This window comes from Equus caballus, chromosome 14 (assembly GCF_041296265.1).
Source record: "Equus caballus isolate H_3958 breed thoroughbred chromosome 14, TB-T2T, whole genome shotgun sequence".
Taxonomy (NCBI): Eukaryota; Metazoa; Chordata; class Mammalia; order Perissodactyla; family Equidae; genus Equus; species Equus caballus.
Window position 1 is genome coordinate 42,850,958 of NC_091697.1, and position 13,177 is coordinate 42,864,134.

Here is a 13,177-nt window from a genome sequence, read left to right on the forward strand (position 1 = left end):
CCCTCTTTCCCCTAGTGGAACCGCCCGGGGAGGACTGTACCATTCCGCTTTTTCACCCCCTCAGCAAGTAGAATCTCCCGGCATAGGACTGTGCCATTTACAAACGCGTTTAAGTAGAGTCGTGGATAAGAATATTTTACCATTCCAAATTCTTCCTCTTTCACTTAATGCAGTCCTCTAATAGAGGACGTATTACTCAAACGTCTTCTCCAATCTTGTGAAAGCTCTCTGCAAAAGTGGGCACCTTACTGGTTTGTATACTCCTTCTTTCCGTCATCTTCTTCCCCCTCCCCTCCTCCTCCCTGCTGCGGTGGTACAGCCCAACCTCAGGCTTGGATTAAACGGAATTCTTCAGCCCGTACGGAACTGATCCGGCTCTCAAGATGGCGGCTCCCGTCAGGCTCGGTGCAGGGGGCGGCCATGCTCCTCCTGAACAAAGCCGCCGAGGATGCGGAGCGGGCGAAACCGCCCGGTGCGGAACCGCGCAGGCTCGGAGCCCCGCGTTTTGCTCATCCAGGCAGGAAGCGGGAGAGTCCGCCGGTATGGATGCGACGGCCGTCCCAAGTTAAGCCGTGATGTGCCTTGCGGGACCGGATAACTGCGCCGCAGGTCAGAAACCGGATATGTGCAGCATGAGTGAGTCTGTTGGATTGGAATGGGAAAGGAGGGGTCCGTGAGGGTCAGTGATTGGGGGTTTATGAGGTCGCTGGTGAGGGAGGTTTGTGGTATTAGTGTTGGGTTTATTTGGGAGTCAGGGATGGAGTGAGCTATGAGATTAGTAATTGGGGAATGAGGTGTCAGTGATGGAGTTGTCTGTGGGAGCAGAAATGGCGGGTAGGGGGACTGACTGGTGGGGATGATTGGGGTCAGTGATTTAGGAGCCCCTGGGGAAGCAGTGATCGGCGAGGGGCCTGTGGACTAAATGACCGGGGCCTCCGCGTGGTGGTCCGTGGTGTGATGGGCATGAGGGAGTTCTGTGGGGTTCGTGATTGCCAGGCACGAGGACTCAGAGATTGGAGGGAGCACTGATGGGATCAGGGCGTCATTACGATCAGCCCAAATTTTCCCAATTTGCTGGGAAAGGCTTTTATATACATTAAACTTTACACAGACCAGAGGCAAACGTTGAGTTCTTGAAGGTCAAATCCCTTCTCCAGCCACCATTGTGCCCTTAGCCTGATGCCCCCCAAAGAAATGGTCACTTTAAAACAAGACCAAACAAATCGAAAAGGATAGGATTACTATGAAAAGTGTGACTTTAGTCCTACCTCTTTCTAAGTGTATTGAAATAATTTTATGTTTTATTCAAGAAACATTTACTGAGCACCTGCTGGGTGCCCACAGATGAGTAAGATGATTTCTTCTGATTGTTTCCTTCGGGATCTGCTTTGACAAAACCTGGAATATCCCGTGTAAAACAGTCTCCCTGTCAAGGGAGCGCTCTCTTCCTCTGAACCCGGACAGCCTTGTCTGCATGACTCCTCCTGGAACTGAGGAAAATTTACCGGGTGTGTACCTTCATGCACTGCAGTGTCTTCCCTTGAATCAGGGCTTCTAACCTGTCACCATTTGTAGATGCAGACAACTGCACTATCGAAAATCAGCAATAAGAATTTGAACAGAAAACATCTTAAAATTTAACATTTTGGTCCATAAAAACTGATTGGCAGGAGAGTTTGCTGAGTTGAGGGAAAATATGAGAGAGCTCTTGGGAGATGATTAGAGTTCAGCTGGTTGTTTCTGGGGAATAAGGGAATACATTCCTCAGTTTTCCATTTGGTCATTGCTGTTCTTATTGCCGGGGAACTCTGTCTGCAGTTGAATCTTGTATGTATCTATCCATGTTTACTGCCTTATGAAAACATTCTGCATAGAATTGCTGGTTCATAGAGGAAAAATAAGTTGCTAGTAAATCAGCATGACACATGTCTTCACATCTATACAATTCAAAAACTTTGTCCAAGTTCTGTGTGATCATAGTATAGTCACGAGAGGACTTCCTTCACATAGTGCTTGCTCACCCTTCTGGAAGGACCGAGCAACCTTCTCCCACAGGCTGGCCTGTGATCTACCTGACTTCTGGTGGTCCTTGTTTCCAGGCTGGTGAATGTGGAAGCTGCCATCTGGGTCTGGTCTGTGAAAATGTCCTTCTGATCACCAGTTTGGCCTTTTTAGGCATCTGCCCTTTTAGAAAAGAGCAGAAAATGATGAAGTCCCAGGTGAGTTGCTTTTATTTTTCGTATTTAATTTTTAAAATTTTCTCTACAAATGGAAAAGTGCAAATAGCTAAAATTTGGATTAGGGAAAAGGTAGCCGAAATAAAGATCAAAACTTAGAAGGAGTTTCTAGGGAATATGTAGATAACCTGGCCTGAAATCATCTTTAAAAATTGCTGTACTAATTTTTCTGATCTTTCTTGCAGACATCATCAGTTACATGATTTGCAATTCTCTAAAGAGAAAGTAGATAAATTTCCCATGGGAAAGAATTATTTCTTGCCATATGAGTCTAAAACAGACATCCTTTTTGGGTCTTTCTCTAGGTGGTGGAATACACAGTGTTCTCAGTAAGCACTCCTGTGGTAAATGCAATAGATTTGTTCTAGCTGTATCATAAAATGATCTCTTTTAGAGAGAAGGTATCATAACGTCATAGCCAAACTCCTTGAACTTTATCCTTTCAGCTGCTGTCATCAAACTGTTGTCTGTGGGCCAATCCAGTTCTCCAACTGTTTTTATAAATAAAGTTTTATTGGCAGTACAGCCTTGCCATTTGTTCACTGCTGCCTATGGCTGTTTTCATGCTACAACAGCAGGGTTGGGTAAGTACAACAGAGACCATTTGGCCTGTGATGCTGAAAATATATACTTTATTGAACAAGTTTGCTGACCTCTGCTTTAGAGGACCAAATTGATTACAGAGGCTTCCTATTGTCCAGGTTTATCCACTGATAAAATCTAGATAAGATAGTTCTGGGTACATTTTCAATGGTCTTCCAAAATATGTATTTCTCTCAAAAGGCAGTTCCTAAGTTAGACTTATCTGGCAAAGCTTTGGAGAACAAGGGTTCCTGACGCTCTGTACCCTGTGCTGTGGGTTCAGAGTTTGTAGGATTACCATCCAACTCAAGGCCAGTTCCTTCCCCGCTCTTCCATTTTTAACAGTCTATATTATTTTTTCTCCCTGCCGATGTTCACTATCTACATGGTATAAAAATTTTAAACTATAAAACGATAAAAGTTTAAAAACTGAGAGAGCTTTTAAAGTTCCCTCCTCCTGAGTTTATCAGTGTTAACCGTTTTCTAATTTTCCAAGCCTTTTTGAATGTAAGTTTAACTGCGATTAAGTGTATATATGTGAAAGAAAAAAATCTGTAAGTGTCTCTGGTTTTCTTGTGCTTCTCATTTGAAAACATAATGTTACAGTAAACATTCTGTTCTGCAACTTGACTTTTAACTTTATCGTCCAGCATAGAGACTTTTGTATACATTTTGAATATCTTCCCATGCCAGTACATAGAATTCTCCTTTATCATTTTAGCAGATACATAATATTTCCCTGTGGCCTGGTTGACTGGCATTGTTTCCTCATCTTTAAAATGGAGATTATAATCCTCATAGGGTTGTTGTGAGAATTGAATGAGTAAAAACCATGCTTAGAACTGTAACTAGGGATGGTTTGTTCTCTATTTACGTGTTAGCTGTTATTATTATAGTGGAATCTTGAAGTCAGCTTTTGCATTAGGAGTTCTTATGTATATTTTACAGTAGCACTTAACAAATGAGTTCTGTTGTGAAAAGATAAGTATTTTTCCTCGTCGGATGTCAGTGTCTTTAGGCTGTGCTGTCCAATACAGAGCCACCAGCCATATGTGGGTACTGAGCACTTGACATTGGCTAGTCTGAATTGAAATGTGTTCTAAGTGTGAAGTACATACTGGATTTTGAAGATATAATTCCAACGACTCAGTCATAATTTTTAAAGATTGATTACATGTTAAGATGATATTTTGGATCTATTGGGATAAGTATATATTATTGAAGATAATTTTTTGAATGCGACTTCTAGGGAATTTAAAATTACCTATCTGATTTGCTTTATATTTCTGTTAGAGCTGCTTTAGAGAATGAAAATGGGTTTTTTATTAGCCCAATAAATCCAACTACCATGCTAATTAACCAATTAGATGCTTTTTCCTTCAGGAAAAGGGATTTGTATTTTCTCTACGTTGTCCAGAAGTGCATTCATCATTTTCACAAATATCTATTCTTCTTTTCTCCCTCTAACACCTACTCCCCTTCCATCTCCTCCGTCTCTTCCATCCTCACAGTCACCCAAGCTGCAAAAGTTGTATATAGCTGATAAAAGTACAATATTTTTTACTGATTATGCACTTATTTTACTCAACATTAACAAAATGTATACATATTTAGTATATTGAAGTATTCAGTTATCATTAATAAAGTCAGATTGTTAGAATTACATATATTTTCTTATCAGAATGGATTTCCTCTATATTCCACATTTATTATCTTTCTCATGTTCTTTAGATCAGAAGAATGTAATTGACTAATACACAAAACTTTTTAATTAAACATGAACTTTTAATTTCTATAGTCTTCATTCCTTTTTAGCAATCATTTCTTGAGTACACAATATACATCACAGGCACTGGCTGGCTGTGAAATGTCTCAAAATTTAGTCACGGTTCTTTCCTGGGAAGAATACAGAGAGAAATGGGGTAAACAGATGTGGAAACCAACATTGGCACAAAAAAGCTCCATAAGAGATGTGGAGCAAGGAGATATAGCAGAGAAGGGGGAGCAACCAGCTTTATAAGGAAGTTGAGAAAATGCTTAAAAGTTTATCAAACTTTGGATCATGAGGGAAGTAGGGTGAGGTGGGAAACAGCATTTGTAAAAATTTCTATTTTGGACGGCTGAGCACTGAGGGAAACTAAAGTGGAGAGTGTTTGATGGAAAGTGTGACTAAGGGTGGTAATAAGCAATAAAATCTAAACGATCTTGTCAACGGGATCAGGGAGGCAGTGTGGAGTGCAGTAGTCAAGAACCCAAGCTGTCAAGTCAGAACACCTACTTTTAAATCTGAGAGTCAGTCAGTCCTATTTCAGTGTGTAAGCTCTGGCAGGTAGTTCCTAAAGCACTGTAATCCTCCATTTTCTCATATGTAAAGTGGGAAAATTAATAAGGCTTGATGGTGTGAATGTGAGACTTGGTGTGGGATGAGAGAACCCTTAAGATTGAGATGACTGAGACGAGACTGAGTATGCAAGGAGGGGGCCAAAGGAGGCTTTTAAGCAGGGGAATGTTGAAATTTGAAACAGTATTTAATTTCTTTTTTTCTCAAAGGAATATTTGGTAATAATGGAATGTTTAGGAAAAAACCTGAGAAATAGTTTAGAATAATATTAATCACTCAGATTCCACTATTAGATGACAACTATTGTGAACATAATGCTGACATAATTAAAATAGTTTTCCCTCCAGAAACATCTTATGACTCTTCACTTACCCAAGTCTTTTATTTTAATACCATGTCAATAATTTGTTGTGATTTTTTTTGTGAATGTTTCCTGCACATTTCTTGTTATGTCTCTTCTTCGGTATTACTATTGTAATTGTTGAATTTCATTATATTACTAGCTATGACATATATGAGAGAACTGTTAGATTTAGGAGAAGCTAAGATTATTTCCTTTAAAATGACAGGATTAGATTATGATTTTAAAGAACTCTGATGTTCTGTGATTCTCCAAATGTGGCTTTTCTCTCTCTCTTTTTTTAAGAAAATACATTTTGTCTTTTTTTTTAAGATTTTTTTATTTTTCTCCCCAAAGCCCCCCGGTACATAGTTGTATATTCTTTGTTGTGGGTCCTTCTAGTTGTGGCATGTGGGACGCTGCCTCAGCATGGTTTGATGAGTAGTGCCATGTCCGCGCCCAGGATTCGAACCAACGAAACACTGGGCCACCTGCAGCAGAGCACATGAACTTTAACCACTCGGCCATGGGGCCAGCCCCACATTTTGTCTTTTTATTTACTTATTTTGTTAGGAAGCTAACATCCATGCCTATCTTCTGTTTTATATGTGGGACGCCTGGCACAGCATGGCTTGATGAGCAGTGCATCGGTCTGTGCCTGGAATCCGAGCTGGTTAACCCCAGGCTGCCAAAGCAAACTTAACCGCTATGCCACCTCGCCAGCCCCTCTCTCTTTTTTAATGTTGTCTTTGAAAGGCCTTTTCTGCTCTATAATTATTAATAAAAATACTCCCATGTTTTGTTTTGTTACTTTTATGGTCTTGGATATTTTTTAGAGTTTAAATTTTTGCTCCTTCCAGAATGTATGTTTTCTGTTTTCCAAGACATAAGATATAGTATATTACTTTGCTAGGACTACTGTAACAAAGTACCACAAACAAGATGGATCAAACAACAGAAATTTATTTTCTCACAGTTCTGGAGGCTAGAAGTCAAAACTCAAGGTGTCAGCAGGGTTGGTTCCTTCTGAGGGCTGTGAGGGAGGGGCCTATTGCAGGCCTTTCTCCTTGGCTTCTAGATGACCATCTTATCCCCATGTCTCTTCATATCATCTTTCCTCTATGTGTGTCTGCCTCTCTGTTCAGGTTTCTCCTTTTGATATGGACATCAGTCATGTTGGATTGGGGTCCTCCCTAATGGCCTCAGATAACTAATTACATCTGCAATGACCCTCTTTCCAAATAAGGTCACATTCTGAGGTCTTGGGGGTTAAGACTTCAACATAGGAATTTTCAGGGATACAATTCAGCCTATAACATGGATTCAATGTTATTCTTTTCCAGTTGACCATCCAGTTGTTTCAATACTATTCATTGAATAATCTCTCTTCCTTCCAGTTATTTGATTGCTAGCCTTATCATTTATTAAATTCCTATTTGTATTAGGTAGGCATTTTATGATTTACCTCTTCTATTTTGCTGATCTATTGGACTCTTCTTGCTAAAGACAGGATTTTACATTGTTTCTCCCAAATACTATGATACAAAACGAGGTGTAGGTATAGTTTTGCATAGTATAGTAGAGATGATGAGCATAATCACTTCAGATTGAACAGGAATATACTGTTGCAGGGGATAGTATCATTCAAGGATGTGGCTGTGGATTTCACCCAGGAGGAGTGGCAGCAACTGGATCCTGCTCAGAGGACCCTGTACAGGGATGTGATGCTGGAGAACTACAGCCACCTGGTCTCAATGGGTAAGGATGGCTCCCTGCGTAACTCAGACTTGTCCAATCAAGTACCTTTCCTTATCAGTTGCTATGGTTAGATGGTTCCTGCCATGTGTAGTGATCTTTATACCTTCCCAAATGGAGGTCTTTACTTTGCTGAGGGTCAGCTAGACTGCTTCTTTTTAGACCTCCTTAAACTGACCATCTTTTCTTCCTTCAGTGCAGTCAATCCCAGTTCCTCTGATTTCCATTTAATAGGACATCCAGTTTCCAAACCAGATGTCATCTCCAAGTTGGAACAAGGAGAAGATCCATGGATCATAAAGAGAGACATATCAAATTGGATCTATCCAGATGAAAATCAGGCAGATGGGAGACAAGGGAAGTGAAATATCAGTTTGTTTGTTTTGTTTTTTTAATTGATTGGTGCCTGAGGCTTATGTTTCTATCCTTATTGAAATTTCTTGTTCTTTGTTCGTATGTTGAAAATTTAGTAGGTATTCAGGAAATAATCAATTAAATATTGTGGGCCTTTATAGGGGAGAGCTATTTCTTACTCATCTTCTCTCTCTCTCTATACACACACATACATGCAAATATATATGTATACTCTCTCTATACATGTTTATATATATATATATAATGCCTTTTATGAAAAGGCCTAATAGGCAATAGAAGGCGGATTCCTTCCAAGAACATAGAAGGTAAAACCTCCAGATATATGGCTGTACAAAATTAAATGTCAAATACAGTTACTGTTTTTAAAAGTTCAGAGAAAATTAGAGTCTAAAGAGATGCAACAGAATTTGAGAAGGCATTTTTCTGAGCATGCAGCTGTAGCTGCTTTGAAAGTTATATTAAGTGTTGATGATGCTGAAGGAGGAGGGTGAAGGCAGACTGTTGGCTGAAGAGAAAGTATATGAACAAAACCTTGTATTTAGGGAAATAGGGCTTTTCCAGGAGAGCTTTGCTAGTTTTGTTTGATAGGTATAGAAAGTATGGGGAGGAGTGGAATTCAAGCTTGGATTCCTGCTGTGAATCTGATACTGAATCCATAGTGGGATCTTGGATTTTTCTGTCGTTTGTGTTAGTTGTTAATTAGGAAAGCAGACTGAGGAGAGTTAAAGTATTTTGAGTTACAGAAGAGATGGGATAATACTAGTTAAGTAAATATATAGCAAATGGTTTATAAAATAAGTGAATTCAAAAGGTGAAAAGCATCTCTGTTCAGAAAACGGGAATTGGGAAGATTCTAGAAGAATGATCCAAGATTAGAGCAACCCAGGCACTTTTTTCTACCTCTTTCAGGTCTAGTTTTTCTATGAATATTTCTCTTTAACATCCTTGTCTCTTCATTCAGCTGATCATACTATATGCTGTACTGTCTTAGAAGATGACCTGTCTCCATCCCTGTTTTCTGAGTTCATTAGCTACGTTGGATCAATCATTTGTTCCATTCTTCTGCATTCTGTTAATTGTTCTTTATGACTTTTATCTTTCTTTCCTCTAGACAGGAAGAGTAACCTTGAGAACCCTGAATCATGTATTTTGGGGTCTGTTTCCTTCCATAATAAGATACTGAAAGGAGTCACAAAGGATGATTCATTGTACTCCATTTTAAAATTCTGTCAAGGTGATGGCCAGCTGCAGAGATATCAAGAAAACCAAGACAAACTTTTCAGGCAAGTAACTGTCAACAACAACAAAACAATAACTATGGAGTCAGACCATAAATACAATGCATTAGGAAAAATATTTCGAGAGTGCATAGAGCCAGATATTTCAAGACAAAGACCCCATAACTATCATGCACTAAAAAAACCCTTGAAATCTAATATTGACCTTCCTAGTTGTAATAAGGGCAATGCAAGGAAAAACCCTGATGAGAGTTTTGGATATGAAAAATCATCTAGCCATGGTGTGTCCAATTACAGTCTTGGGAAAATTCACAATGGAGTAATACCCTGTGATGATAATCCATGTGGAAACATTTTCAGCAATAAACAGTCCCTTGTTCAACTTCCGAATGTTGAAACTAAGGAGAAAACCTGTATATGTATGACATGTGGAAAAGCTTTTGCTAAGAAGTCACAACTCATTGTACATCAACGAATTCATACTGGAAAGAAACCATATGATTGTGGTGCGTGTGGCAAAGCCTTCAGCGAGAAGTTTCATCTCGTTGTACATCAGAGAACCCATACTGGGGAGAAACCTTATGAATGTTCTGAATGTAGAAAAGCCTTCTCTCAAAAATCATCCCTCATTATACATCGGAGAGTCCACACTGGGGAAAAACCATACGAATGTAGTGCATGTGGGAAAGCCTTCTCCCAGAAATCACCCCTCATCATACATCAGAGAATTCACACTGGAGAGAAACCTTATGAATGTAGAGAGTGTGGGAAGGCCTTCTCCCAGAAGTCACAGCTGATTATACATCATAGAGCTCATACTGGAGAGAAGCCATATGAGTGTACTGAATGTGGGAAAGCCTTCTGTGAGAAGTCCCACCTCATCATACATAAAAGAATTCACACTGGGGAGAAACCCTACAAATGTGCTCAATGTGTAGAAGCCTTCAGCAGGAAAACAGAACTCATTACACACCTGTTAATTCATACTGGGGAGAAGCCTTATGAATGTACTGACTGTGGGAAAACCTTCTCCCGGAAGTCACAGCTCATCATCCATCAGAGAACACATACTGGAGAGAAACCCTATAAATGCAGTGAATGCGGAAAAGCCTTCTGTCAGAAATCACATCTCATTGGACATCAGAGAATTCACACAGGAGAAAAACCTTATGTATGCACTGAATGTGGGAAAGCCTTCTCTCAGAAGTCCCACCTCCCAGGACATCAGCGAATTCATACAGGAGAGAAACCTTACATCTGTGCTGAATGTGGAAAAGCCTTTTCCCAGAAATCAGACCTTGTTTTACATCAGAGAATTCATACTGGGGAAAGACCCTATCAGTGTGCTGTATGTGGGAAAGCCTTCATCCAGAAATCACAACTCACTGTACATCAGAGAATTCATAGCAGTGTAAAATCAGAATGAACTGAACACAGAAAAGCCTTCAATATTAGCTGAAGCCTTAATAAATACTAGAAACCTAATTAATAAGTTTGTGAAACACATCTTTATAGATAGAATTTTACAAGAGAATTCATGTCTGTAGTGTGGTGATACCTAATTCTTTCAGTAAAGACGATGGAAAATAATTATATAAGTGAAGGATACTTTCAACATGGCATGTAAAGCTTTTAAAAAGTTATGAACTGAATGGTCAGTAGAAGAAATCATTTATATAGACTATTGTCAAGTTACGTATTCCTTATTATACCATGTAACAACCAGACGTTGTGAAATTGCTAATATTAGCTTGGCATAATTTTGACCATACAGTAGTTCCCTATAAAGGGCATGAAGAAAGCTTGAGTAAAAAAAAATCAGTTCTTAGAAACTGCATTATAAGGAGGAGCTTAGCGTAACCCCTAAAGATACATGTAAAATTCTTGTACAAAGATGGAAAGATAGGCTGATCAGATTCAATAAAAGTGATGTTTATGTGTTTTCCCATTTCAAGCATCATAAGTTGACCTGTCTCTATGGAAAGATCCTGGACCTTGAAATTGATGCTTCTTGACCAGGTCTCCCCTTTACTTGCCCTCACTGAGAATTTGGTATGGTGGAAAGACTTTGGTACTGAACCAGATGATCTTGGGTTTAATCCTGGCTCGTACAGATTGTGTGACTTCAGGCAAACCTACTTCACCCATGTGAATATTTTTACTTATTGGTAAATAAAAGTACAATGTAGAGCACATTTTCAGGTAATATTAGTTCTTTTTATCTTTCCTCTGTATCCTCCTGCAACAGGATGCTGAGACGCACAGTTAAAAGCCACATCTGCACTTGCTTTGTACTTCAGACACTCTGCTTTGACCTCCCATTCCTGTGATTGGTTCCCACTTTGATATCCCATTCCTATGACTGTTTCATTTTACCGTTTTTGACCCTCATGGCCTTGATTCTTGGTATGTTAAAGTGACATTTTATTAAACTTTCATTATTTTTTACAGACACTTATATAAACTGTGGTGATTGCACATAAGGACCCTGTCTAATGTCTCTTCACTTCCTTTCTGAACCCTGCCCTATAGCCCCAGGTGCCTTCCTTGGGAACTGAGGACACTTACAGAGGAAAACTCTTGGGGTGAGAAGTCTTGCTAGCCATAGATTTTAGAAGTTGATATTGCTAAAATATCTCCTGTCCTCCTTCCTGTGATTTCACCTATTCCTCCATGAGCAGCTCTAGATGAAGCCTCCTGCTGGAGCTGCCCTGCAGGAGAGCATACCTGCAGGGGTGAGGGTGTCTGTGTGGATAAACATGGTTTACCTATGTTCACATAGTTCCCACTTGATTCCTTCACATTTTCTGCCCTCCAGAGCCCCTTCCTGCATGGCTGAACTGTCTGCTGTGAAAAGATGGATCCCCTTTAGGTGAGAACTTCTGGAGGGCAGAGGCCAAACCTGACAGATGTGGGAACCTGTGTGGGCAAATTCCTGTTTTCATTATGAAGAGTGAACTGAGAACACTGACATCAGATATTATTGACCATTCAGACCTGAGAAAGAAGGCCCAGGGGTACATCTTATGGATTGAGCTATTCTGAGGGTTTCTCATGGAAGATGTTACAGCTGGCCCTTAGGAAAGCACGAGAAGGACAAGAGATCATACTGGGAACACAGAAATTTAGCGAAGAAGGAGTTCTGTATAGTGACAGCTGTGAAACTTGTGCAGATATAACAAAGATTCACAGTTCCCACCTTACAGGCCTCCCAAATGGTCCTTCCACTGTTGCAGCCCCCAGGCAACCTAACTGATCTGATCATGGGTTTCTGTAAAAATCCCTCTTCAAATATAGCACTTGCTTGTTTAACAGTTCATCACTTTTTTGCATTTTACTAGAGGAGCTAACTAGTGCAATGAGGAAAGAAAAAAATAATAAGCATAAGGATCAGAAAGGAAAAAGTAAAGTGGACCCTATTTTCAGATGATATAATTGTGTATAAAGAAAAAATGTATACTAAGTATTAGAAATAAAGGAGTTTAGTTACTTTATACAATTTTAATATTTAAAAACCTAATTCTACATACCAGCAAAGAGTGAAAATTTAAAGATATTTACATTGGCATCAAAAATACAACACACCTAAAATAAATCTAATCATGAAGGGCAGGACCTCTACATAGAAAATTATACAACATTACTGAATAAAATTAAGGGTTTAATAAATTAAGGGACTTGTCAAGTTTGTTGGATGGAAGACTCAATATTTAAGATGCCAATTTTCCCCAAAGTGATTTATATATTGTTAGGTAGATGAGGAAAGAAATTGAAATTCAAGGGAACAACCCATTCATTAATATTGAGTTAGTTCATTTTATCATTGAACAACAACAAAATACCATATGCAGACAGCCAGCAATTGGCTAAAAATTTCTAATGGATTTTTAGCTCTATTTATATGGAAGTAAGCTGCAGTTGTTGTAAATCATCCTCTTGTTAGCATATAGTCAATGTTCATCAGTAGTTAAATTGAGCTTGCTCTGATGTCCTGTTATGCGTAATTCTTTATCAGGCTGACTCTGATACTCTGTTCTTCATAATTCTCTATCAGTACCTCCGATGGTTGCTCATGGCACTGTGTCTAGTACATATGATTAGTCACATCCTTCAACATTCCTTGATAAAGTTAGATCAGTTCCCCACAATATTCAGTATATTCCATATCAAAACCCCAATAAGCTTTTTTTTTTGACATCTCACAATTTAATTCTAAAATCACATATGGAGATGCTAAAAAGCAAGAATAGACATGTAACTTATGAAGGGCAAATTTAGAGAATTTCCCAGACTCAAGCTTCCTATAAAC

At 39.2% G+C, this 13,177-nt stretch overlaps 1 protein-coding gene across 1 annotated transcript; it reads left to right on the forward strand.

Moving 5' to 3' along the window:
• The first annotated feature begins 1,484 nt into the window (after positions 1 to 1,484).
• On the forward strand, positions 1,485 to 11,326 carry LOC100071601 (zinc finger protein 300). The gene is made up of 5 exons (XM_070234001.1): positions 1,485 to 1,508; positions 2,100 to 2,219; positions 7,132 to 7,258; positions 7,490 to 7,616; positions 8,746 to 11,326. Exons 2-5 carry the CDS (start codon positions 2,205 to 2,207, stop codon positions 10,292 to 10,294), a joined length of 1,818 nt encoding a protein of 605 aa, XP_070090102.1. The 5' UTR covers positions 1,485 to 1,508; positions 2,100 to 2,204; the 3' UTR covers positions 10,295 to 11,326.
• Positions 11,327 to 13,177: the final 1,851 nt, after the last annotated feature.

Excerpts from the sequence above, each read along its gene's own strand:
- LOC100071601 (XM_070234001.1), top strand. Across the intron at positions 7,259-7,489 it reads CAGCCACCTGGTCTCAATGG|GACATCCAGTTTCCAAACCA; the intron begins GTAAGGATGGCT and ends TCCATTTAATAG. Across the intron at positions 7,617-8,745 it reads GCAGATGGGAGACAAGGGAA|GAAGAGTAACCTTGAGAACC; the intron begins GTGAAATATCAG and ends TCCTCTAGACAG.